The following is a 26713-nucleotide window of genomic DNA, read 5'->3' on the forward strand; positions in this document are numbered from 1 at the left end:
GGAATTGTAAAATCTCTTCTGAACACAAGCTAAATGTTCTGATTTGGTTTTCCCAAGATCAGTTTAGACATCCTACAAAGCTAGAATAGAAAAGCTGAATTAATGACACTTCTCAGTGCAATGCAAGTACCCAGCTTTGATGGTCCTGCAAAAGGGAGCATGAAAGCATCTTTAACAGTAGCAAACTTGAGCTGAGCAGCTAACAGGATGAGCTTCTAGCAACAGTTCCCTACGTCAGCTGCAGAATTTATTTTTCACTGTGGGACAGCAACTGCTGAACAAGCCTGATGCAAGAGGATAGAAGGTGACAAGACAGCTATCAGACAGCTATAGTAAGAAGCTGGGAGAAACAACTCTTAGCAGGCTCTGAACTCCGGTGCCAACTGGACTACAAGATTGATTTATGGAGGACAGAATCAACAGTCACACCAATGTTTGTTTGGTATGAAGAGTTGCTTTTTTTAATGTCATTAGGTAACATTACTTGAGATACTACAGTTTTATATAACAGTGTAACATCCATAAGTTTCTACATTTCCAGTTTGAGACAAATACTTAAATTCATAGCTTTTTTTGCATTACAGAAAGTGCAAGAGAGGTTTATACACAAGACTAACTGCATGACTGGCTGAACTGGGTACTAAGGCTGTATTCAAGTTGACTTTCTTAGCTCTTCAGTTAAGTAATGGCTTAGGCATTTGATTTAACAATACTATTTCAAGTTTATACTTGGCATTAACAGAAAAACCTCTGACACATCAGCCATCACCACTGGCCAGGAATGTAGCTCTTACAGTCAGTTATAACCAACTGATCTAGAGATCTGTTAGTAAGGAGGTTCTTTAGAAAAGGCACAGTTTTGAAGAGATAGAGAACAACCTCACATTAATGGCACAGAGGCAATACACCTGTTCACAAGGAATCTAGGCATGTAGTGAAGCCATGAATTTTTTTTTTTTTTTTTTTGCTTTCTAACATAGTGAAAACATGCCATGCTACACCATGTGACAACTCAAACTGAGCAACATCAAGGATATTCACCAAGATATATGCAAGAAGCCCATCTGCTTGTTCCATTTGTCTGCCAAGCCCCCTTAATAAAAAAGTAATCCTAGTAGATTTCCCTCTCTGAAAAAAGCCATATTAGCACCAAGACAACAGTTAGTGTCCATGACTACCTCAATGTTCTGCAAGAAGTGTTTCAGCTTATCTGACCCTACAGTGTAGACTTCTAGTACTCAGGACCCCAGCAGTTCTGTTTACAGACTCCACAGTTAGTCCCTTTATTAAACATTTATGGCAGAATGCTACTTTTACCATTAGCTAAATAGACAAGTACTGGAATATTTTTTCCCTAGCATATAGTTTACAGCTTTCTGGCTCAGAGACCAAGTCATATCAAGTCACCAATAAGAAGAGTAGCTTCCACTTAACTTTACAACTGGCTGCTGTTATAACAGGCAACTGACCTAGTTGTTTAAAGTATAGCTTCGGCTACTAATTCTATCCCCTTTTATGAAAGCAACACTTTATCCCCAGGTACATTCAGTTCCTATATTTTAGGACAGTAAGTGCTACAGAAATGAGAAATTGTGGTGACCATATTTACAAGACACATGACTTAGTGTTGCTAAGCTCTTCTGTGAAATATTGCAAATAACTAAAGTAAAGTTAGCATCCACCAACTTGAATTTGGGTCTTCAGCATGAGTCCAACTCTCCATTTGCTTTGCCCTGAATTATCTTCACAGCATGTTCTTTGAGGGTTGGTGTTTCAATCCACCTGGACATACTTTAGATTACAGACATCATGGAACAGCAGCAAGAGTGGCAGACAGCAAAAGTGAAACAAGTAGAAAAATCATGTTGAGAAGAGGTCCAGTTGTTCCATTTGTTCTTTTCTGGTTATGCCTAGTGTGATGAAAAGGACTTAGCATTAGGATATCTATAAATTATATTTTTATTGCTTAAACTAGCTTAGAGCCATTGAAAATAAAACTGAAGTAATAAATAGTAACCCTTGTCTTCTGTTAAAAGCTAGACAGTATTTCAGGACAAGATTTAGAGGTATGGCAGAGGAACAGATTTGCTAGTTTGACAGTACATGTTCTTTAGTCAATTATATGAGAATTTGAGTTACATTAGTTTCTAGTAACAAAAGCTCTCATAACAACCCTTATTTTGCTGTTACTTCAATTTACTCAGAGTACAAATCCACAATTATTTAGGGGATTAAACTTCAGAAAGCTGTATGGGGCACTGTGTGCTAGCACTTTCCTAAAGAGAGATCTGAAGGAATGCAGTCAGGCCCTCTGCATTTTGAAGCACATATTAACTCATTAATTTTCCTCAAGGAAAGGAATTCTATATCTATTATATCATTGAGACTTAAGTCTGTGAAAGAATAAAATCTTTATTTCTAAGGTGGTGAAGTTCCCTAGGCTTAGCCAGAACACAGCTATGTACAAGTCAATGTAGAGGTACTCTATAGCAGACATGTTCCTCTAGGGACTGTTTGCCCTATCTCAGAGGAGCAGAATTAAGCTAGCGCATTTTTTAGCCCACCCCTTACCAAAGCTTTTCTGAATCAATTTCAGAGAATGAAGTAGGTTGTCTTATTAGTGGAAAACTTACCTGATCTATGCAAATGGGTTGCCAAAAGGATCACCAAAAGGACCAGAAGGTGGTTTCTGAAATTTGTTCTAAGGAGAGAGATCATAGGCTGTTAGTGGATTTACAGCTTTCACCAGGTTTATTCATGACTGAATCAGCTAGCTCCTGTTACAAACACTTCCTGGAAAGAACACTGCAGAGACTCTGCTAAATACACATTAACTGTACCGCTTCAACAAGAGAAAAGACCTCTAAAGCAGTATTAGCAGTTACCCAAGTCTGAGGCAAAGTGTCTTTCAGAAAAATCATGTGTGCCTCATGAACACTCATTTGGAGCTGAGCCAGTGTAGTCATTATGAGGTCTGTTTTAGCTAAGTGCTAGATGTCTTAAGTCAGCATTCTGGGATTGATCCAGTGTTTCCACCAAGGGCTTCAAGTGCTGTGTCCCAAATAGAGTGATGTGGTTAAGCCACTTCCTCCCCCAGGGGGTCCTGAACATGGGAGCCTCCCATTTGTTCAGCAAGAGAGCTGCACAGTCCACAACACCCAGTCTGCTCCACAGACAGGTAAGTATAATTGAGGTGCAAGACTTCTGCAGCTACACTATTTGACAGTCTTTTGTAGAAGCACCCACTACTGAAGAACCTTCTGCTAAGGGGAGTTCTGCAGCCTGCAGAACTGGTTATGGACCCAAGCCAAACAAAATAATACTTTGTCAGCTTTCTTGCAACAAATAATTTCTGTTAGACTAAATACTGGCCTCAGACATGCAAGAGGTTTTGTTCCGCAGCCTCTACAGCCAGGATAAAGCCAGTGCTCAAACACAGGCAATCCTGTTGTCAAGGAGAAAGAAAGGTTGTTGGGTTTTGTTTGTTTGTTTTGCTTTTTTACTACTTACAGATGAGGCACTGAAGGGGTCTGTTTTAGCTTGACTTTCAAATAGGCCATCAGCTGGCAGCACACTTTGTCGGGGAACAGACTTTGGTGGTTCTAAGGGAAAGAGACATACTGCTGTATTCACATAACAGCATCAACAAGGACCCAGGTCTGCCTGTATAGCAACAACAAAACTCATCTAATTAGATGCACAAAAATGTCCCACATGGAAATCACTCTGAGAGACCTCACAATTTTATCTCCTGCTTGTCCATCACAACACTTAAAATACATGGGACTTCTAACATTGTAGACTTTACCTCATTCTAGTTTAGTTTGGGCACTAGGTGTCAGTGTTTGGCCACTGACACTGACCAATTCTGTAACGTATTTAGGGGAGATAGACCTTTAACCCTCTGTTTCAGTAACCATTAAAAATTTTTTTTCATTGTATCAGAAAATACAAGTGATCAGCCATCCCAATCCCTGAGCAGCTGTCCAAGCAGAAGAGCAAAAAATATTTTACCAGTCATTTTGGTAGACAGATTGCTAGTTTCCCTGTCACCATAATCAGTACTATCTTGAGGAATTCCTATGTTACTACTAAGATAACTACTGAAAGCTCCAGAAGCACCTGAAAGGCTTTGCTGCTCTCCTCTTCTTGCTGGTACTGCAGGCGGCTTTGTCAGCTGGAAGTCTTTGAACATTTCCTTGACGTCTTTCATCTCTTTATCACCAAGAGGGTCAAGAGCAATAAAAGCATCACTCTCTTTCTTGGATAGTTCCTTCTGAGGTGCAGTTCTCGGTGGTGGCTGAGGTGGGCTAGTTGTTGTTGACAAGGAGGGAAGTACAGATGGTGTCTGAGCAGGAAGTGTTGAAGGTGGGAACACACTACTCTGGAAGGGATTTACAGCACTGGATGGCTGTGCCCATGAACTAGATGGAACTTGTGTTCCCTGTGCCCAGAGACCAGAGGACTGAGGGGCTGTTGGGCCAAAAGATGTGGTCTGGCTCCAGCTTGGCACTGCTTGGGTACCAAAGGCAAGTGGTTGAGTAAATCCTGTAGGCTGAGCAGGCATCATAGACCCAGGAAAGACAGATGCAGCCTGAGTGAAGGCAGGTGTCTGTGTATTCCACGATGATGAAGTTACTGGCAAGCCACCTGGGGGGAGATTGTTGTTACACAGCATTTCAGCCACCTGAAAACCTCAAGCAGGAGTGTTTAAGTTCCAATGAGGATACTAGCAAAACATTTTCATGTGCTGTTTGCAAGTGATAGGATTAGAGAAAATGGCCTCAAGTTGCACCAGGGAAGGCCCAAATTGGTTATTAAAAAACATTTCGTCACAGAAAGGGCTGTGAAGCACTAGAACAGGCTGTCCAGGGAAGTGGTAAAGTCACCATTTCTGGAGGTGTTTAAAACACAAATAGATGAGGCTCTTAGGATCATGGTTTAGTGCTAGATTTAGGTTATGGTTGGACTTGATTTTAAGGGTCTCTTCCAGCCAAATGATCCTATGATTTACATTTAAAAATCAAGTCATTTGGTCAGGAGGTGAGAAAGGGTTTAACTTTTTTTCCTTTTAGTGCTGGGAGAAAAGAATTGAGGTTGATATAACAGGAGAAGGAACATATTTGGCTCAGCACAGAAGCAAAAGATGCATTTACCATGTAATTACCCCGTGTAAATTATTATTAATACTCTGCATCAGTGTTACCCTAGCCTCCTCTCTTGGACCATGTGTATCTGAAGTAGCACTCTGCTGTCAATGTTTAAGCAAAAAGCCCCATTCCAGTAAAGGCTTCTGTTCTAATAGTTTAGGGCAGACAGCACATAGATTAAAGGGCATGGCATTACACATGAAGGAAAAATATAACCCCATGTTTTGGTGGCAGCAGATAGCTTAGACTGGAGCAAAACCTTATTTTTGTGAACTAACCTAGACCAGCCAATGGAGATGCTGTGGTAGAACTTGTTTTGAAGAGGTCCAGTGAACTAGTTAGCACAGGTCCTGTTTGTGCCACTGAGGTCAAACTAAGGTTCTCTGTAATTGGCACAAAGAAGTTTGTGCTAAATAAGTCATTTGATGAAGTCTAGAAAGAAAAAAAAAAAAGCTTTGTGAGAGGGCATGTCAGAACACATGCTAGCGTGACTGAAATTCCCTAGTCCAGAGCTACAAGCTTTTCAGTTAGACCACAGCAAGAAGCTTTGATGTATCCTTTAGAGACCAAACACAAGAATTTCAACTTCACCATATTGTTCATGCCTGCTGACATGCATGGCCTTAAGTAAGTATAATATATAGTAGTCACAAGCCAACAGCAAAAGAGTGAGACTTAAAGTGACTCAATTATTTACTCTCACACTGAGCTTCTCCCTGCCCCCTACCCATGTAAACATTGCTGCTCAGTCTGCAGTGACACCTGCAGTTGTGACAAGTTCAGAAACAGAATTTTGCATCATTTGAGTGTAAGACAAATGCAGGTGACCTAGAGCCAACCTGTGTTTAATCAGGAAAGTCACTGAGATTGCTCTCAGTGGGCAGGTACTGAGGCTCTACATAGGTTTCTGTAAGCTAGTATTAGTACCTCATTGTTAGGAAACCACAGGCTGATGAGCATACAGCTATCATAACAGGTTCTGGCATTATAACAAGTGTTAATATACATAGTAGCATACTTACCAGACCTTTACAGAAGTATGGCAGCATTAAGGAAGAAAGTATATAATTTAGTGACCGTAGCTACTATGAAGCACTCAGAATATTAGAATGTACTGTGGCTGCAGAGAGATTAGAGTAAGCATGGCAGGTAGAAGCAGATGTGTTATGAAGCTGTTCAGTCAGTCATTCAGCATGAAGAAAGAAAAGCTTCCTTCACCCAGATTCTTTAACTAGAAGTACGCATATCACCATTAATTACTTGAACGTTATTCACCTTGACAGACCTCCTTCCTCTTCCTGGCTTGGTACTTTGTGGTGGTGGGTTAATTGTTATAGACTCATGTGACATGAGCTGGATATTGCTTTCAGAATCCAGCTTTACTCCATTCTGCAGAGATACTCCTTTGGATGGACCTTCCATGAATAGGTTTGATGTGGCTTTAGGAAAGCCATTCTGTTCTCTTTCTGGTACCCCATTTGGAGTGGTTGTTGCAGGCAACTTACTCTCAGGTGGCCATTGGCTTGATAGTGCTTCTCGTTTGCCAGTTCTGTTAGAAATCTGGTCAAACTGTTTGCCAAAGTAGTCAATATCACCATTTGAAGCACCATTACCAGCCGATGTCAAGGTAGTAAGACTTTCCTTCTTCTGATCAGCAGATTTTAGAGAATCAAATGTTGGTGGTGCAGATTGGTCTGGTTGTGTGAAAGGATCATCACTGAAAGGATCTGGATTAGGTGTGGGAAAGAAGCTGAGATTGGTAGAGAAAGAAGTCTCAGGCAAGAAGGGTGGCTGTGGCTTTGGTTGTGGAAGAGAGGTTGTGATGCCATTCAAGAAGAGATCCTCTTTTGTAAAATTCTGTTTGGTCTCAATTTCAGAATTTAGATCCACTAACAGAATCTCTTTAGCTTCCTATTTGTTCAGAAAGAAAAAGCGTTAGTTTTATGCAGGAATTGCTGCATAGTACAAAAGCTCAAGTAAAACAGCTGCAAAAGGAGAAATCCTAGTATCTAATACATTATACTGGTAAGTACCAAATGTCACAGTGAAGCTGCACTAAATCTTAATCTTACAAGCCATTAGGGCAAGCACTGCTGGCTGTGGTCAAATCATGGCAAATCACGCAATGCTAAAAGCACCTATTTTAAGATCCCATAGTTAAATACCAGATGCTTGTTATGCAGCCTAGAGACTATAGGGTCATTGAGCTCTAACTACACCTAAACATTCACTTGGGTCAAGAACCCTTATTTGACTTCTAGTTCTCAGTTTTGACAAGTTGTGAAATCACACTGCCTTAGTGTGACTTCAAGTTGTAATCTCAGATTAAGATTAGCGATCTGTTTGCTGGTCAACAATGTTAATATGCTATCTCTCCACTAAGCAGGTAGTAGAAGAGTCAGATTTAGTCTCTTGCTGGATTGATAGCCCCAACTGTATCATGCCTGATGGTGACCTACACTTGCCAGAATAAACCAGTAGGACTTTTGGGGTCATACTGAGCTATGACAAGGTTTATGCATGCTTGTGTGGAGATAGACCGTATCTTGAGCTAGAGCTACTCATCCAGAATAGCCAGGAGTCCACTCTGAGAGACTTAAAGATTCATTTGTCCATTAAATGAGCTTCAACTTTAAACATCTTTAGCACAGTTTCTCTAACAGTTCTCATAGCAGCAGAAACAGGTACTTCTAGTACACATTCCCAAGACATCTCACTAGCAAGGTGGGCCCATGTGAATCTCATAGAGTTCAACAAAGACAAGTGCAAGGTCTTGCAGCTGGGTCACAGTGAGTTTAGAGGAATGTCACAGAAATGATCACAGGGCTGGAGCACCTTCCCTATGAGGCCAGGCTGGGACAGTTGTGGTTTAGCATAAAGAGAAGGCTCTCATGAGACCTTATAGCAGCCTTCCAGTACCTAAAGAGGGCCTACAGGAAAGAAGGGGAGGGACTGTATCAGGAAGTGTAGTGATAGGACATGTGTAATGATTTTAAACTGAAAAAGGGTAGATTTAGATTGGATATTAGGAAAAAAATTATTTACTGTGAGGGTGGTAAGACACTGGAAGAAATTACCCAGAGAAATTGCAGCTGCCTCCTCCCTGCAACTGTTCAAGACCAGGCTGGGTGGGCTTTGACCAACCTGGTCTAGTAGGTGTTCCTGTCCATGGCAGGGGTGTTGTAACTAAATGAACTTTGAGGTCTCTTCCAACACAAACCCATTGTACGATTCTATGACTAACAATACAGGATTATCTGTCATGCAATCTCAAGTGAACTCTGCCGGATAAGAATTACATTAACTACTCCAGTTAGGACGTAGATACTACTATAGTCCTAAGACACTAGTACATTGTCACTAGACAGATGTCTCAGTGAAACCATAAACCAGGACTAACATAGTTAAAACACATATTATTATTAGGACTAAGTTTGCTCTCAAAGCAGGAACCAAGATAACTAAGCGAGATTCTACTTACTGTAGTACTGCTCATATCAGGAGGTGTTGACATATCCCCAAACAAGTCCATCTGGTCAGCTCCCTTGAAGCCAGAAATATAGAAAGAATTGGTATCTGTTAGAGTTCTTGTGAGACTAAGAATTAAACATTATACAGACCTACTGTAAACACGTCTCTGAATCCTACATTTCCCACCCAATATAGAGACAGCCAGTTATGAAGTCCTTAATAGCAACAGCATAAAACTCGAAAATTTAACCTACCAGTTTAATTTTGTCAGCTTGATCAGCAGGTAGTGCTTCACTACCATTCTGTAATAGCTACAGAAGTGTCAGCAATAACTGAAATATTAAAACTTGCCTTAAGCAAGGGACTTTCAGGCTTCATAACAGCAAGTGATAGAAAGAGGAAGCGTGAGGAAAATCCCTACTTATTATTGGTTCTGTAGGCCCCTTTTACTCTCACTTCCATGTAAATGAGTATCTGGCACTGCCTCCATAATGCTGACAGTGTAGAGAAAGTCAAAGCTAGTTGTGTTGCACCAGCATACCTAACCAAGTGAGGCCAAGTTGGAGTGACTTACCTCAACCTTAGTTGCTTCTTCACTCTAAAGAAAAAAAGAAGGCTTTTAGTACATAGACATAATATAGAATATCCAGAGCCTCTCAGATGGGAGAGCTTACCAGATCTCAGAGGAGATCAAACCGCTGGTACAACTACCAGCCAATAGCTTCAAGTGATCCTGGATTTAGACAGACCTGAGTGTCTTACAGGGGCCCAAAAGCCAAGTCAAAGCTGAAGTAAGCTTTATTTTTATGCTGACTAATGCATTTTCTATAATTTTGCTCACCTTTTTCTTGTCATCTTCTTCCTTCTTCTTCATATTATATATTAATTGGAAGAGGTCCTTCAGATCAACAACTAGAGGCTCAGCCTGAAAAAAGAACATAGATTTGAGGCCATGTACTACTTCACAGCTTTCTTCAGTAGAAGTCCAGGAAGCAGCCAGCCAGACTTTACTAAATGGTGCAACAGTAGGTTGAGGAAACAGGAAAAGCAAGAGTTTAAAGGACTGCCTAGTTTCCACATAGGAGAGCTTATGCAGAATCCATGAGTAAATGGGGAGCAACTAGCTTAGAACTGTTGCAAACTCCAGAGGGAAAGCAGCTCTATTTGTGCTAAGTCTGCTAAGTTTTTGCTAATAAGCTTGTAGCACAAGATTTCATAAGTGCGTGGCAGGTCCTAATCACATTTCCTCAAAAGCGCAAAGTTTATTCTAGCTCTCTGATAGTCTCCTAAGATGAAAACATTTTGTATCTGTTTTTACCAACTCCAGTGCTGAACCAGGAAAAAGCTTCTATAGCTACATTTATTTTAAACAGGATGTAAATAGTTAATCACCAAGGCAAGCATAAAGTAAGGTTATCATCACCTCAGATATGTAAGCAGATACCAGCTTTAAGTAGTATCTGCACCAGGATGAAAATCTGGCATGACTTAAAAAGGCATTGCATTCCCTGCACCCCCATTAACAAGAATGTTCTGAGTCATTACTGAGGTGGTGGCAGGTTCTATTTGAAATTTTGGATTGAGGAACATAGTAGCTGTGTCAGAGGCACATAGTAGCTTTTTAAGTGTCTAGAATAGAACAAGTCTGTCTCCCTGTTCAGCCACTACCTTTGGCTTGAGCAGAAAACATGTTGAACAGAAGTCACCGTTTATATCTGAACATCACCCTCTCCTAATCAAAGGTTTTAGAAACACAGCTGCAGGAAAGGCCATTTCAAGAGTTGTCAGTACAACTGCAGCAGCCTAGAGCTGCAGAAGTCCTTATTTCTCAGCTAGATAAGTTTGTGTTAAAAACAACTAGCAGCAAGTCAAGAGCTAGCTACAGCTTGGCTAAGCTTGTAGGCACTTCATGGTGAAAAGCTCTGAAATAACAGACTCCACTCCAAAACACACACAAGTGACTTTTGTACTTAATCTACAATTCCAGAAAAGCCAATATAGCACAGGACTCCGATAACTAATAAAACAGGTTTAGAAGAGGGTGTTTCAACTGCCTAACATGTACTAACATTCTCAGACAGGGATTCCTTGCGTCCCACCTGTAGTGGGCATGAAGCTGCCAGCAGGTTCTATAGGAGGGCAGGAACAGATGTGTATGAAGAAGTTACTAGCTTTGAAGTCTTGGCTCATCAAGTCATTATGGAGACTATTATAAAGTCATTTATAATGACAAGCTAGTAAATGATACATATCTAAATTAAGTTCAGGACACTTAGGAAGTTCCATAATACTCAGCAGTAATTCCAAGTAGCTTGTTTCCAATGCAGCTTATATACAGATTCTCTTCAGAGAGACAAACTCTGCATACTGGATTTCTGCAAGGGGAAAACCCATCACAGAAGGATTAGAATTCCTCCCAGAAGTAAGTCTAGGAGGACCAGACCACCATTCACTGGCCCCAGAAACACTATTTCAATTGAGTAAGTTTGTTTTCACTGCTGCACAAGACAAGCATCAGGAGAACTGGGCTAGTGGAATTCTAACATCATTCCTGTTACTTCTGAGAGAAGCCCTGGACATTCGACTGGAGAATTAGCATTCTCACTGACAGTAACAGGCCTCTGTACAGGAAAGCCTGTGATAATTCTTCCATTTGTCTCAGTAGTGCCTTCCATAGTACACAAGCATGTTAAGCAAGGTTAATAACAGTAAGTAATGATACTCAAATGTTTTTATTCTGGACTACAGAGAAGGTGAACAAGATAAAAGCCATTTGTGATGCAGTCAACTTCTACTGCCCTCCTCTAGGAAAAGAGCGTGTCCATCTGTGCTCGTACTCCCTTATACCTCAGAGGTACCAACATAACACCTTATCACATGTTAAGTGTTTACACAATAGCATTACTCATAACAAGTGGAAAAAGGTGTCTGTTCCATACCTGTTGTGCTGTTTTTATGGCAAAAAATTGATGCTGGCCTTCTCCTCCACAAATATAGCCAAATGCACGATTGTCTGTTACATCCCGAGCAATAAAGGAGATTTTGTTTACTGGATGCTCATGCTCTATGACCTAGAGTTGGGAAAAAAATAACTACAGGTTTAAATTGCTGGAGACTTAATAGCTGCTGTTCTCTCTAGTTACAGTATTTGAAACTGTGAAAATAGCTTAAATTCAAGACTCAGATTTATCAGCCTTTGACTTATTGCAATCAGATATATCTGTATTTCTTGCAGATATATCTGTATTTCTTCAGTAGTACAATCCATTTCACAAGGCAACTTTTGTATGTGGAAAGGAGACACAATGCAGTTAAGGTATCTAGTTCAGATTGGTCTAACTTTCAAGTGCCTCACTTGCTTTGAGAATCATATTGATAATAAGTCATATCTTACCCCAGTTTTCTCATCTATTATCTTGATACCAGAGAGGGAGATGTTCACCCAGATCTTCTGTTTGTGTTGACCCTGGGCACGGGCTGCCACTGCCATTCCCTGAATAAGATGTATATCAAAGTATTGATGAGACAGCTGTTAGATTGAACTTTAACTTTTTTACTTACGTTCCTCATGAGCCCATGGCTGTGACTCTACCAATACTTATCTAGTTATTCCTGTGTATGTGTACAGTTAGAGCAGCATTCCTCTTGCAACGTAAGCCTGACTAGGTTTGAAGTGGTACCTCTGAACTAGATTGCTTTTCCTCTGTAAATATTTTCAAGCTTTAAAACTTCTTTTCTGAGTTCACAAAACTGATGCAGTAGCAGGATCTTTATGAGCTTTCCTGGCCTGATTGAAGCTATGTGAGCATTCTGCACTCCAGAAGTAATCATCTTCCTTGATATAGGGTCTCATTTATTCTTTGGCTTATCTATATCTCTTGGTGTTACTATTGACACAGGATGCAAATGTGTGCTTTGAGCGCAGTGCTACATTGCGCAGAGTTCTGTTCTTCCCATCCAAAACAAAGCTCACTTATTTGTGATCAAATTGATACTATTAGCATCCATACTGGATGCCTACAGGAGACCCAAAGGAGCCTTCCCAAGCTATTAGAGAAACACCATACTTTGAAGAAGGGGTTACAGCTTTAGAGGCAACATCCATGTAGGATGGTGCTGTTATTACTATACTACCAGTAAGCCGTATTTGAAATTGTGCAAAATGATCATTTGATCTGCTTACTGAGGGCTATTCAGAAGTTGTTCCTTACATGTCAGCTCAAGACCTTACCTTCAGCTTCATCATTGAATCTTGACTCATTTTGTCTCCTCTTGCCTCTGGGACATCATCGATGCCAATCAGCTTAGCTTTGTATCTTACACCATCACCTTTGAATCTAGCCAAGAGAGATTCATCTGTCTTTTCTGGCCCTGAAAACAGAGAAGAGGTTTTTTTTTTTTTTCTTATAAGAGAGAAATATCTATATTGTGGCTATGACATCTTTTAAAAAATATAAGTACATACTAAAAATGTCCCTTAAGTACAGCTAACAACTCCTACTCCTTCCAGTACTGTGTGCACTGCAAGACAGTTACTCCTTTAAGGTTACACTGCTCTTGTAGAATCCAGCTTCATTTCAAAAATTGGAGCCCAGTGCTTAATATTTGGGGACTTCAGAACAATTATTTGTCACACAAACTGAAATTTGTATAGGCAACAGCCAAGTAGATAGAAATGCTAAGGAAAAACATCAAGCAGAAACAGTACTTTCCACGGCCATATTGAAATGCTTACTGAGCATCCTGATGCCAGCCTCTAGTTCTGGTGTACTCAGATCTCTGCTTGGTGTGCAAGAATCTCCTAGTTCTTTGGCCATAACTTTCTACCAGCACCATCATTTCTACCGCAAGTCCTGGTAACCCCGTCCTTATAATCACTTGAGATATTAGCTATATTTGCTGTTTCTGCTATTTTCACTACTTCTCAGAACCTAGTTCTCTGCATGCTCAACATATTTCAAGCATCTATTTCTGTATGAGGTAATTACATTACATGACCTAATCTATATATACAACAAAAATCTATCATCTGATACACAATAATTCTTACAAAATGAGTTTTGTGGCCTCTCTGGAACAGAATCTGTATCTGTGTCCAGCTTGTCACTCCCTTTCTGGAGGTAGAGGAGGAAATGGGTGAACCATCCTGGGTCTGGTCATCTCCTTAGGAAGCTTTCATTTCTGTGAGCTTTTGGTGACTTGTCGGGCTCAGCAAAAAGACAAGTGTAACTGAGAACTTTTGAACTTAAAGCTAAAAAAGCCCTTTCAAGCTAAAAGCCTAACTTTTGCTTAGATTTGTTTTACCAGCCTATTTACTCACTTTTCCAGTCAGCTTGAAACCTCGGAGTTATTTCAGCTATGCTGTGAAAGCAATTTTAGCTTTAGGCAAGTGCAAAATATTAAGTATACTGTCTAGAGGAGTTGTTCAAGAAGCAAGCATTTCTTACCTTTCTTTTTTTCCTTCTTTGAAGGTTGTGCTTTTGGTGGAGCCTGTTGCTCTGGCTGGCTGTTGATGGTAGTAGTTTCAGCTTCAGTAGACATGATGAGATGGTGGTCAGCTATGCTTGCTGTAGTTTTTAAAAATCAAAATAATAATAAGTAGGCAGGCATAATATTTTACCTTGAAGAACAAATATTCTTATTAGACCTGTTCCTGTTAGTCCATTTCTGTTCTGCTGAATACTGAAGCCCACTATTGCCTGAAAGTTTAGTAGTTATCATATAGGAAATCTGACTCACTGTCCGTTCACCTCAGGCTACAGAGAGCACAAAGTTATGGCTACGAAGTGATGAACCCTCAGCTCAGTAATACCTAATCAGTAGATCACGCTGATCTACATGCACAGACTGTACTTGCATCACACTCTTTTACTCTATCAACCTTTAGCTTTTTACCCTTTAAAGCTACTTATAGAACCTCAGGTATTTTGCTCTATTCTCCTTCAGCACTGTCAGCTCTATCTCTGTATTAGGATCCTAGCAAACTAATACCCATGAAGATGACACCAGATCACCCAAAATATCTTATTCATGTTTCTACAGTTAGTGGAAGTCTGAGGTTATACCACCCAGCAGGTAAAAGCAAATAAATTCCTTAGGCTGCAGACAGGCTGTTACAGGAAAAACAAACACACACACACCACATATATATAAAACCCAAAACACAAACAAAGCCCAAACCTCAGAAGTAATAACCAAGTAAGCTTATATTTCTCAAAAAACCTGCAAGTTAACAGAAACTATGGACTAGTGCAACTTAACTCCTAACTCTATGCCATGAGACTCTTTTGCCTCTGAGGTGCAAAATATGTTAAAAAAAAAAAACCCTAATCTGCAGTCACTATATTTTGTTCCTACATAGATGAAGCATTGATTCACACTTGCCATACAGAGCAATTCCTGTTGTCTTTATGGGGATCTGAATATGACCTGTACCAAGCCAGAAAGAACTAGACAGTCACATCTGCTGCAGAAACTGTTCTATGAATCTCCTATCTAGGGTATTGTAGTGGCTTCAGTTAGTTCCTTGAATTTTACAGTGACAAGTGAAGACAAGAGATTGTTTAGATAATTAAATAGCTGTGCTACAATCTACTAGTAATTTCCCCTATGTCCAGGTGAACAGCCACAGTCCAAGCCATCCTTTTTATCCAACACACCATTTGAGACATTCTATATACCCAGATACAAGAGCTGAAGCATTGCATATCCTCTAGCATTAGAAGCTTATGATTCTCAATAGCCTATTCCTCAATTGCCTTAGATACTGTTAGTGCTTTATTTATTACTTGGAAGTTATTTTCAGGGTTTTGTTCTCACACTTGCTTTCCCCTCTTCCCTGAATTCATTACTAAGTCAATAGTTACAGACTGACTCATCCAGCTTGCTACTAACAGAGGAATGGATGCCAATGCTTAACTGATTCTTAACCTAGGAAGAACATAAATTCCTATGTCTGAGAGAATTTCACCCTGAAGGCCCATGTTTCCATTTAGCCAGGAGCAAGGCCTCTAGGGAACTAGCTGTTAATACAAAAAATTAGTTGAATACCAGATCGTTTGTGAATTATATTTAGCATTGCTCAAGTAAATCTGAGATAAAGTGCTCATATAGGAAGCATCTCCGGCAGCTATATCTGTTCTTCTTTATAAAGAACTTATCAGGCTACAGCAAGGGAACATTTGATGGAGGGAACAAAGGTGTTGCTGTGAAAATTTCAAGTGGTCCTGAGCAGAAGTAAATGTTAGAGGAAGACTTGATATAGCAAACCATTGTTATTTAGGAAATGTTATCGGTGGAAGAGTGGCTTGTGTGTTCATTCTGACAAAGGATCAAGGGAGAAACTGTTACAGACAACAGGGATTTTGCAGGATACTTGCATCAGTGCTAAAACAAAGTGTGCCCATTGAAAAAAAAAAAAATCATACATGAAACCGGTAAAATGAAGCCAACCAAATTCTTTAAAACTAGACTAGCTTGCCTGATGGTATAGTTTTGGGTGGAGATAGCCTTTAGACTTCAGCATAATGAGCCTCTCCCTAGGTTTATCAAGCCCTTCAGAAACAGAGGGGAAAGAAAAATGGAGTTAAGTTTGAACCATCAGTTAACCACCCACCCCTATCTGGAGGGTTGCTGTTAGAGAACAGAACAAAAAGGCCTGGAGAAGAACAGAGCTAAGATATGTTATCCAGGAGCTGAGTCATAGCTTTAGGACACTGCCCAGCTCCATGCTGGAAAGAAGAAATGGCAACCTGAAGGAGCTGAGTCCTGCCTGTCAGTGATCCTGCTTCTCCAATTTACTTGGTAGAGCTACACCCAGCTCTGGTGATATACAACCACACTATCTCACCCTGAAGTAAAGTTAAGAGGCAATAACAAGAAAATTGCACAAAAAAGACCTCACTTTGGCAACTCACAAAATGTTAGAAATCCATATGGGCAGCTGACAACTTTAAACTCTAGTCATCCCTCCATTATTGCCATCTGTTTCCATCCTATGGAAGCCAGTCTCAAGTAAGTTCTATGCTTTAGACCTAAGTCAAAACTGTGCACACTCAGGCTTGCTTTATCTGGTGGCAAGTGCTGGTGTTCTCTACATACAGATGACTAAAATGAAGTGAAAAGTATTCTGTTTGTAGCTCTTGCTTTTGCTCAGATGCTTCCTTTTACACTGCTCAGTCCCTTAGTATTTCCTTACTCAGACTGCAGAAGTAAGGCAACAAAAGACTAGAAAAAAGACTATTCTGTTGCACTTGAATTCTGAGTTCATATGAAATGAGCCAGCCAGCAGTACAGCAGGGTTAGATATGCATGTGCATCAAGGGCATGCATTCAAGGACAGTCATGCCTTCAGTTATTGGTATAGTGAAGAACAAATCATACCCAGAGCAACATTGTCAGCAGATTGTTAAGTGATTCCTTTTGAATCTTCTCCATGTAGGTAAAGACCATTGCTGTCACGACAGCTTAATTATTCACTAAAAAATTGTATGGCCTATTCTAACTACTATGCTAAATGTACTATTTCAAAAGCCTTAGACTGCAAGTTCTTACCTATATTAGTAGATACACAACACATTTTGCTCACCTACTTTTCAATTTACTCCAGAAAGGGCATGTTAAGAGACCACTGACAGTATCTTCCTTCTTTCTTACAGGGACTCTCCTGTGAAGAGCAAGCACTGATCACTCCTTAGAAAACAGCCATTTCAGGTCATCACCACATAGGCTTTTAAGTATGAGCTGTTACCTACTGTTTCAAGTCAGGCAACTCTCCATTCAACATTGTGCCTCATTTCCACACATCTACCCTGGGACTTCAGGCATACTGTGCTCTTGGTGTCTCCTCTGAACTCTCTCTGAGGAGAGCTGCTGGTAGTGACAAGCCATCCTTGAAGGACATGTTTCTTAGCGAGACTTGAAGCACATAACAATTCTGTTGAACAACATTTAGTTTCCCGTAAAAGATGTTTTCACAGTTATATCTTATCTGAACAAGGGGTGGCAACATGGTAGCTACCCTTAATTATTATATTTTTGTCCTGTGTACAGGGGATTGAGAATCTTCATTATGGCTGTAGCCTGTCATGGGATTTAAAGACTGGACAATAATTGAGAATCTCCATTATGGCTGTAGCATGTAATGGGATGTAAAGACTGGACAATAGGCTTTTTCCCCTCAGACAAAGAAAATTGCCTTAGTGTCGATGAAGGTTTGTCTGAGAAGAAGCTAGGGACACTGAAAGTCAGAGGCAAGGCAGATAAGCTGAATAGCTACTCAGTAGTCTAATACTTCATCTTTTTCACAGCCTGTGCTCCTTCTTTGTCCCTTGATACTGCAAGTACATGATTCAGCTTAAAGAGTTATTGCATGTAAATATTAACCTCAAATTAGAATCTGGGAGGCCAGGAGAGGACAAGAGAAGCTTTTACTGCCAAGGGCAATATAGCCTGTTAGGACAAAATAGTGACCAGAAGCACAGCAATAGTGCAAGTGCTGAACATGCTTCCAAAGCAGGTTGTTCCATCCCCCACTTATGGAAGGGTAAGTCAGGTTCTTCTCGTTAGAAGGTTGTATCAGGACCTGCACAAAGTATTCTTAGAAATATCTTGAGTCATCAAGTTCTTCACAGAAGAGCCATTTTCAGAAGGCTGGTAAACAAGTTGTCTACTTGAGGGAATTCAAGACTTCAGTTTTGCAGTCCAAAGAAGTAGACTAAAGGCTAAACAGCAATACATAAAAATCACTGGTGAGAGTCAAAGCTATAAAGCCAGACACATTCCCTAATAATGGACTATCCTGACTAGCAGCATTCTACACACATTTGAAGTAGAATAGTGCAGTTGTGTGAGCCGCTATATGATTGATTTGCCTTTGCATCTAACAAATCCTTATGTGCATAACTAATAGATTTTCTGCCTTGTTCCTGCTGCAATGATAGTGCCCCAAGTATCCTTGAGAAGCACTAGGCATGTATTAATAAATCAGAAACATGAATGTGCTATTCAGACTTTTGCCTTCCAAATAGGGTCTTTCAAGTTCAGGAGTCAAATAAAATACCATCTTGAGTGTTTTGTTTCATTACTAGAACACCTGTTGCTCTAGCATCTGACAGTGTCTAAGAGTACAAGTTGAACAAACCTTCTGTAACATGACAAGATTATTATGATTTAGATGGAAAATTACAGCTGCTTGTTCTGATGCAAGCACTGCCATTTATTTTTTTCCTCTATTAAAACAATTGAATTTGTCTGTTAGGAACTAATGTAGCCAGTGACTAACATACATGAAAGATACCGGCCTTTTACACGTAGATTACACATGATACATATTGTTCACACACATAACTTGTACCTGCTTGTAGACAAGCAGTGGCAGAGAACTCACAGGCAGCTTGTGAACTGTTCCCCTCCAGTTTATGCCATGTCTGGAATACAAGTGCAGCATAACTTGCCAGGAAGATGACTGAATAGGGGCTACAAAATCTAACCCAAGTCCTTGTGGTTAGTCTTGTAAGAGAGAACTGAAAAGGATGAAAAGCCTGTATAACTGTCCTGTTTGGGCCACAGGTAGTTAGAAACATGATTTGTGGTTAAGAGATCATTTGCTTGGTATCATGGTCTTAGTTAACCCAGGCACTTGGCCTGTTGGCCAGGATATTTTCAGATTAACATGATTTTACTTTGGGAAACTTCTTTTACACAATTAGCTGTAAGTCCTGTTTGATGTTCTGTCCTCTCACCTAAGAGATGGTTCAATATTTTGCTGAGGAACTAAGGCAGCCTTATGCTAAGGGCTCTGCCAACCTCTGCCAACAGGAACACCCTTTTGGAATAAGCTACAGCTCTACTTACATATTGCAGGATACAGCACAGAGTCCAGCTGTCTTGATCATACACAACTAGTAATGAGAAACAGGAAAGGATGACATTAATCTGCTCAGTGGGATAGAAGTGTGGTAATGGACACTTCAGGGAGTACCTCCTTCATGCTGCTCCCTTCCCTCAGTAGCAACTGCAAAGTAGATAAAAATCTTAGCGCTCTAATTAGTCATGTCAGCTACAGATGTTGGCATGTATCATTGCTAGTACAGGATCATGTCTATGAATCTACCCAGATGTCTTACCTTTTCAATTTGCCAACTGCTAGTTTATCAGTTGAACAGAACAGTCCGTTCTCATCATAACAGTGCAGTCTCCTCCAAGTGCTTTGATTTATAGTAAGAACATAGAATTTCAAACTAAGTTCCAAAAAGCATTTTCTGCACACTTGAATCACTACCAAGTGATCACTAAGTTAGCAGCTGGAACTGAGCAAGTCAGTTCAAGTGGTGCTACTGGACCAGTACTTTTTGCCATGCTTTTGAGCACATGATTTCTGAGGAAGTAATCAGTTACTTCTCAACTCAGCAACCAAAGTAGCTCTATTTTTGATTTTTCATCCACTTGTCATTAGAATAAATACAGCTGTTGCAGGAATATTAGAACAGAGGGCTTAGGAAAAGTCATGACCAGTTTAAACAATCTGTACCTAACTAGCAACTTGGAACGACATAAGTTAGCAACTACTGCCCTCTGCTTACTTTAAAGGGCAAAATTCAAATGCTTTTCATGGGCTAGTGTTATCTGGTTCCCTGAAGACTTTATCTCAAGTTGAAGGGAACTAGCTCTGTCACAGCCTGTTTGATACAGCTGTTCTTCAGCCAGGAACTTCAGTGTCCAAACACCTGACTAGTCCATCTCAAATTATTGTTTCAGGAATAATGCAGCATCTTGCAAGAAGTCTTGGCAGTAACCTTTCTGACCTCTGTTCAGTATTTGGAATTCCAACCTATTAGTTAATTTCTTAATTTAAGAAACCCCATCACTCTTTGTACCAGCAATACCAGCATCTGAATTCCAGATTCTTCTTTTAGGTAAAGACTGATAGATACTCCACTATGTTTTCTCTTGATAGAGAGCTGCTGGTAACACAGGCTTATTGTTAGATGATATACTCAGGTTATCCATAAGAAGTTTCTTCATGTCTATTTTCCAACAAAAATAGTATGCTTTGCAGCTTGCTAAGAAGCCATTTCTCTATACTACTCTCTCCAGTTTGCAGTGCTGAAGCCTCATAAATCAGAGGCTCCTCAGCAAGGGGCCAGTTGTCTGTTCTAACTATTGCTCAGGAAACCATCACCTGCCTACTCACAGGATGAAGAATCTCAGGTCATGTGCCTGCAGTCCATACCATTCAGTCTTCTGTCAGTACTACTTGTTGAGACTCACTGGACATACCAAACAACCTGGAAGCAAAACAGTTGTTAATCAAGGCAGCTAGTGTTTACTCAGATGCAAGCCAGTTTGCAGTAGACAACAGCTCAGACACAATTTCCAACTGTACTCCTAACTCCCTTCTGACTAGAAGGACTTTGTGATCTTACCAGTTAGTATAGCAAAAGGCAGTTGCCAATAACCATACTTTTTACCCCCTTCTCAGAGCAGGAACTTGACACATATTGAAGCTGTTACCATAGGTTGTTTCAGCTGCATGCTGTTAACTGTCCAGTGCTGGCAGAGTTATCCCTCTTCACAGTCTGGGTGTGTGCAAGCTGTACTAAGAGAGATTGCATATGTTCTGCATAGCCTATGCCGAACTGTAAGTGTTCTCTACTTAAGCATTCATTTCAGCAGTATTTGAAGAACCCTTCACCTAAGCCCCAGTTACTGTGCCTCTCTTTACATAACCTATTGTAGCAGTCATTTTCACAAGAGCCAATCCATACTGTCTCTTGTAGCAGGTGCAAGTTGCATTCACGGTGTGTTATTAGAAGACTGATGACAATTCTGATTACACCTTGACGGCAGGTTCTTCTATAGCAGTTTCAATCCTCGGTTAGGCATTATGAAGCATACTGCTTAACACACGGGCTACCCTTGCCTTCAAGATTAGTTATTACCAAGGGCCTCAACTCTCCCTTATATGCACAGCAAGAAAGGCAATGAATAACTAAACAAGAAACAAATCTAAAGAGGTGGTACAGAAAGATCTATGCCTGAGGTAAAAACAATTATCAGGATTTTCAGAGCTCCACTGCAGTTCCTTCAGTAGCTGTCCTACTAAAGAGCTAGTCATGTTTTACAAATGACTGTTCTGCCTTAAGTTTCCCTATTGGTAACCGTAGTCACACATTTGTTATGTACCATAGATGAAGTTCTTGTTATTGCCACTAATTACAGACTCTAAAGTAACCTTGACCAGGCTCTCTTATTTTCTATCTCTATCTATCATCTCTGATATCATACTATGGGGATGGCCCAATCCATCAGAAACATGCAAGAACAAGCGTCAGCCTTCCATCCTGCTCTAGAGTTTACTTTCCATCAGCCAGGCTAGCAGCTGTTTGCAGATAGATCTGCTATTCAAGCTACTAGAAAACTAGTTCTTACTCATATAGTGGCCTTTATGCCCTCCCTTTAAGAACAAACAACCCTGTTCCAAGAGAGCCCAGAAGATGTCTCTAAGGTACAAAACATGGGTTGCAATATTAACACTATATCCTTCATATTCCCAACTTGTCTTGTTCCTTCCTGGGAAGAAAGTCACATCCGTAGGTGTTTTAGCTATAGGGCAGATGTATGAGAGTTCTCCTAGGAGGAGACTTGCTGTTGTGTGATACATCAGCATTAAGAGTTGAGTACACTTTGCATACGAGCTTTGAGATTTAAGGTATGTACCAGTTATGAAGCTTTAAAAAGGTCCAAACAACACACAGATAGTTGGGAGTAAATGTCTGCAAGGCTGAGACACCTCATACTAAAGCACTCCATAGCACAGGCAAAGCACATGCTTTCAGAAGAGGGGAAACTGAAATGGTCTCTGCCCACATCAGCCAGGGCCAACAAGAGTTAGATTGAAGAAGATGCTTTGTTCAGCACTCAGCTGCCCAGCTTGTATCAACAAGCTAATCCTGTTGAAACTGGTACCTCTTGTTTATTGACTAGACCTGTCACTATGCTTCAGACAGCTTCTTTGTAACCCTGAGACCCCTGAGCCCAGATACAGCCTCAAAATCAGGTTTCTAAAGTCAGTTTGTTTTGTCAGTTGTTGTAGACACCTGATTCTATTTGATCCTTCTAGCACAAGCTCATTAAGACCTCTTAGCATTCCCACTCCCCAGGAGGTAGAGACTTGATTCTACTAATAATCCCTTAGTCTACATGCAAGATTTAGTGGGTTTTTTTTGTTGTTGTTGTTTTGGCGTTTTGTTTGTTTGTTTGTTTTCCCCAAATCCTTGCAGATTACAAGTTGCCTTCGTACTATATCTTCATCATTTATTTTGACAGAATCTAGCCAGCAAGCAGGATTTGCATTATCATTACTGCTTCCAGAACACGTTAGCTTTCTCTGGATGTGGAATTTTTTACTTCATTGTCCAAGCAAATTCATATTCCTGTAGTGCTCACATATTGCTACCCTTGCTAAATAAAATCCACAAGCATTGCCAAAACACTGGGTTAACTCAGCAGGTCACAGAAAAGTCCTAGAAGTATAAAGTTCACTAGTAGAGAAGAGCATCAACATAAGAGAAAAATCTGTAGGTTCAGCAACAATATCCAGTGACTACAGCACATTGATTTACTTCATATCTCAAGCTACAGTTTTTATCCTAAATATCCTGTCCAGATGACAGTCCTTGATTCCCCATTCCTTGACACTAAGTGCACATATTTGCTTTCCCGCAGAGCCAAATATGCAAGAGCTTCTTTTGCCACTCTTTGTATACATTATACTCACCTGTTTAGACTGCCTCTGTATCTGCTTGTGACTTAAAGACCTAAAGCAAGAAGTATATCCATAGCAGCTACTGGTCTACAGAACCTGATAATAGGGTTAGGCAGGCACTTTGACCCCTCAATGAGAAGGTGGGTGATGTATGGCAGATGTATAGAGGTACTTGGAAACGTAGAAGGCACATGTCAGACTGGATAACCATCTCTACCTTGACAAAAGGAAACTGTTACCAGATTTTTGGCATTTGGCCTATCCTTCCAACTGATAGTGATGAGAACAACCTCAGTGCTCAGCCAATAGCTTTGTTTGAAGTAAGAGCACAAGACCTGAGAAGTATCCTAAGTCACAGGACTATCAGAATAGTGCTCATCATTCCCCCAGTCTCCTGTCTACAGCGAGAAGTACACAAGACCCTGTTAGATTGCCCTCAACAGAATCACCTCTTCATTTAAGACTTGGAGAACCTGGCATACACTCCACTTTACCCTGAGCCTTCCTACAATTCAGGTCATGAGATATGCTAGTTAAGTGCCTGTTCTGATGGTTCACCTGAAATTCATTTAGCACTCACATCCTCCTTATCATTTCTAACACTTGGTTCTCCTCCTCCAAATGCAAATTCTGGAGAGTTACTATTAATAGACTTTACCACATCCTCAGACCATTCAGAAAATTTCAGAAACCTGATTATGACTAAAGAACCATTGTGTTGGATGCAACGGCGATCAACTTTTTTTGGACAGAGATTTCAGATAACTCCCTCAAAAAATCCCCTTCTCAGGGAATCCAAAGAAAAGATTTTCTTTGGATTCCAATTCCCCTCACTGACCTCCTGGAAGGTCCTAATGGAAGCTGATCTGAAGAGCTGCTTGCATTATAACTGCCTAACAGGTCAGACACAAGAACATATTTTCAGTTTATTAGTGCCTGGTAGGTCTTCATAGCCAGCAAGAATAGATAGCTTCATAATTACCTTTTCTTAATTGAATCTGCATCTCTATTCTGCCTGTGTACACAGGAGTTCCCATCCCTAAGCATACTCATGCCTATTCCTTAGCATACAAAAGGCCAATCTAAACATACACACTCTCAGATTTGGCCCATTTTGCCCAGTCTTGTTTATGGAAGTTACAGAAAATATCTGAGGCAAAAATATAGCATTTTAAGGCATATTGCCTCCATTAACAGAAGATTAAAACAGTTCCTCACACCTCCAACCCTTAAAAACAGTCAAGAATCAAGTTAATCGTACCTCACTAGTGGATTTGCATGCTTCCCTAGTAAAGTGCTCAAGTAACCAGCCTCAGCTTATCTGAGGGGTAGCTCTGCTACAGAGAAGTCCAGCTGCATTTACCTTACTGCTCAGAGCACAGGCACTGCCCCAACATAAGTGTCATCATATGTTGATCATTAGACTTTTAAGTCTCATCAGATGAGAAGTCAGTTTCTCTGACAAGGTAGAAGATTCATTCCAGTTAGTTCTGGACATGTTTGGCTATACCCATTTATCACGGACACAAGTACCTGAGACTTGCCAGCAGGCAACGGCGTGACTAGCAAGGATGTTCCGTTCAAAAACAGCACAAAAACCCACCCATGCTTCACAGCATCCTAACCCTTTCCTCCTCTCTGCTACTACTAGAGATACTCTTTCCTATCAGTCACTTAAGTGAAATTTAGTTTTTATACACTTTTTTTTCCCTTTCCTTAATTTTCTCCTCCCCACACACAAAAATGAAAATGTGCATTTACTTCGCGTCCAAGCTTCCCCAGGGTGCCGGCCCTGCCAGAGCCCCGAGCAGGCGGCTTCCACCCCGCCTCGGCCGGGACACACTCCCCGCAGCCTGGCTCAGGCAGCCCCGACCTGCCCTCCCGCCTCCGCGGCGCGGCTGAGAACCCCCTGTGGGGCTGGGGCAGCTCCCGGCCAGCGCCGCGGCCCCGTCGGCGGCTTTTGCCCGCGGGAGATGCGAGCAGCCGAGTCAGGCTGAGTCCCGGCCCGGCCGCGGCTGGAGCACCTCCACCTCGCGGCGGCCCATCTTTGTCAGCCCCCACCATAGGCACCCACTGTCACGTTCTCGGGAGAAAAGTTCCCCCACCCCCGCCGCTCCCCTTTGCCTTCCACCCGGTGACAGCCCCTTCTCCCCCCACCGTAGGCTTTGCAAGAGCCGAGTCCCTCTCGCAAAGCTACTTACAGGCTAGATCCGTGCCGCTCTGTGCATGATCCGGTGACTGCAGCCGGTAGCCTGGCTGGGACCGGGGGCCCGGTTTAATATGCAGTTGTACCCTCGCCTTCAGATTAGTTAGCCACTCACAGCGAGAGATATGGTTTTAATCAGATGCTGGCAGCTGAGGACTACCCAGGAATGTGCTATGATGTTTTTGCTGCTTGGTCTTGGCTACTCCCCCTCAACGTGTCGGTGCTCACAAGGTTAACCCCTTGCGAGCCGCCGCTCCGGCCCCTGCTGCGGGGGTGAGGGAGCTGAGACCCGGGCAGACCCCTGCGAGGAGAGGGTCCGAGTACTCGGAAGGACGCGCCTGGAGGCGAGTGGGATGGGAAACAGGGGGACTCTGTGGGGACACAGAAACTTGGGGTGTGGTGCCCACAGTCTGCGAGGCACAGGTATCTGTGCTTGTTACGCAGTAATAGGCCTGAAATGCTTTTCTAAAAAATGGGTCCTCTCATCTGTCTGCATAACCGTGGGTGCAGTGATGGTGTTAAAAAATTCAAGTCCAAACCAGTTTTATTTTTCTTCACAAAAAAAACCCCAAACCAACATCCCCTACCCCACCCCTGGTTCCAAATCTGTGGCTAGCTGAACCAAAATACTGGGTCAGTGCAATTCAGTTTCTGGGTCACATCCAGACCCGACCTTTATCCTTCCCACTCATCTTTATTCAGACATCTATCATGTTTTGTTTCCTGGTGCAGTACAGCTGTTTTCCAACTTGTATGAAAGAGCCTCTGATAAAAAAACAAAACAAAACAAAACAAAACAACAAAAAACCCCAAACAAACAAAAAACAACGAAAAAAACAAAGCAAAACAAAACAATCACATTTTTGTCCTTGTAACACTTTTTTTTCTCAAGATTGTAAACTTAGCCCAACATTTTTTTTTCCTCAAAACAGTTAAAAATGTTTCTGTTCAAAACTATAATATTGCACTCTACAGTAACACCTTATTTAAAAAGACGAAAAAGAACAACACTTTTCCTGCAGTTTTAGTACTTTTAATAGTTTGATAGATATTTCTAAGTGCTCTGGAAGAGGGAAATATTTAATACAAAGTGATTTTACCACTATGGAGTTCAGGGTT

At 41.1% G+C, this 26713-nt stretch overlaps 1 protein-coding gene across 6 annotated transcripts; it reads right to left on the reverse strand.

The window, feature by feature from the left end:
• Positions 1–434: 434 nt before the first annotated feature.
• DAB2 (DAB adaptor protein 2) lies at positions 435–26023 on the reverse strand. 6 transcript variants are annotated; one of them, XM_065047607.1, is made up of 16 exons: positions 25590–25748; positions 20815–20908; positions 17209–17286; positions 14069–14188; positions 12853–12992; positions 12016–12114; positions 11561–11692; positions 9463–9546; positions 9196–9219; positions 8632–8694; positions 6426–7061; positions 5429–5582; positions 4123–4650; positions 3511–3602; positions 2634–2701; positions 435–1910 (listed from the first exon to the last, which is right to left on the reverse strand). In XM_065047607.1, exons 4-15 carry the CDS (start codon positions 14160–14162, stop codon positions 2639–2641), a joined length of 2109 nt encoding a protein of 702 aa, XP_064903679.1. In that variant the 5' UTR covers positions 14163–14188; positions 17209–17286; positions 20815–20908; positions 25590–25748; the 3' UTR covers positions 435–1910; positions 2634–2638. The 6 variants fall into 6 exon arrangements, with proteins under 6 accessions (XP_064903679.1, XP_064903680.1, XP_064903681.1 ...); XM_065047608.1 differs by lacking the exon at positions 17209–17286 and having other exon boundaries at positions 25590–25756; XM_065047609.1 differs by lacking the exons at positions 20815–20908; positions 25590–25748 and adding an exon at positions 19476–19654.
• Between the last annotated feature and the right edge of the window lie 690 nt (positions 26024–26713).

The sequence above is a fragment of the Columba livia genome, chromosome Z (genome assembly GCF_036013475.1).
Source record: "Columba livia isolate bColLiv1 breed racing homer chromosome Z, bColLiv1.pat.W.v2, whole genome shotgun sequence".
Classification (NCBI taxonomy): Eukaryota; Metazoa; Chordata; class Aves; order Columbiformes; family Columbidae; genus Columba; species Columba livia.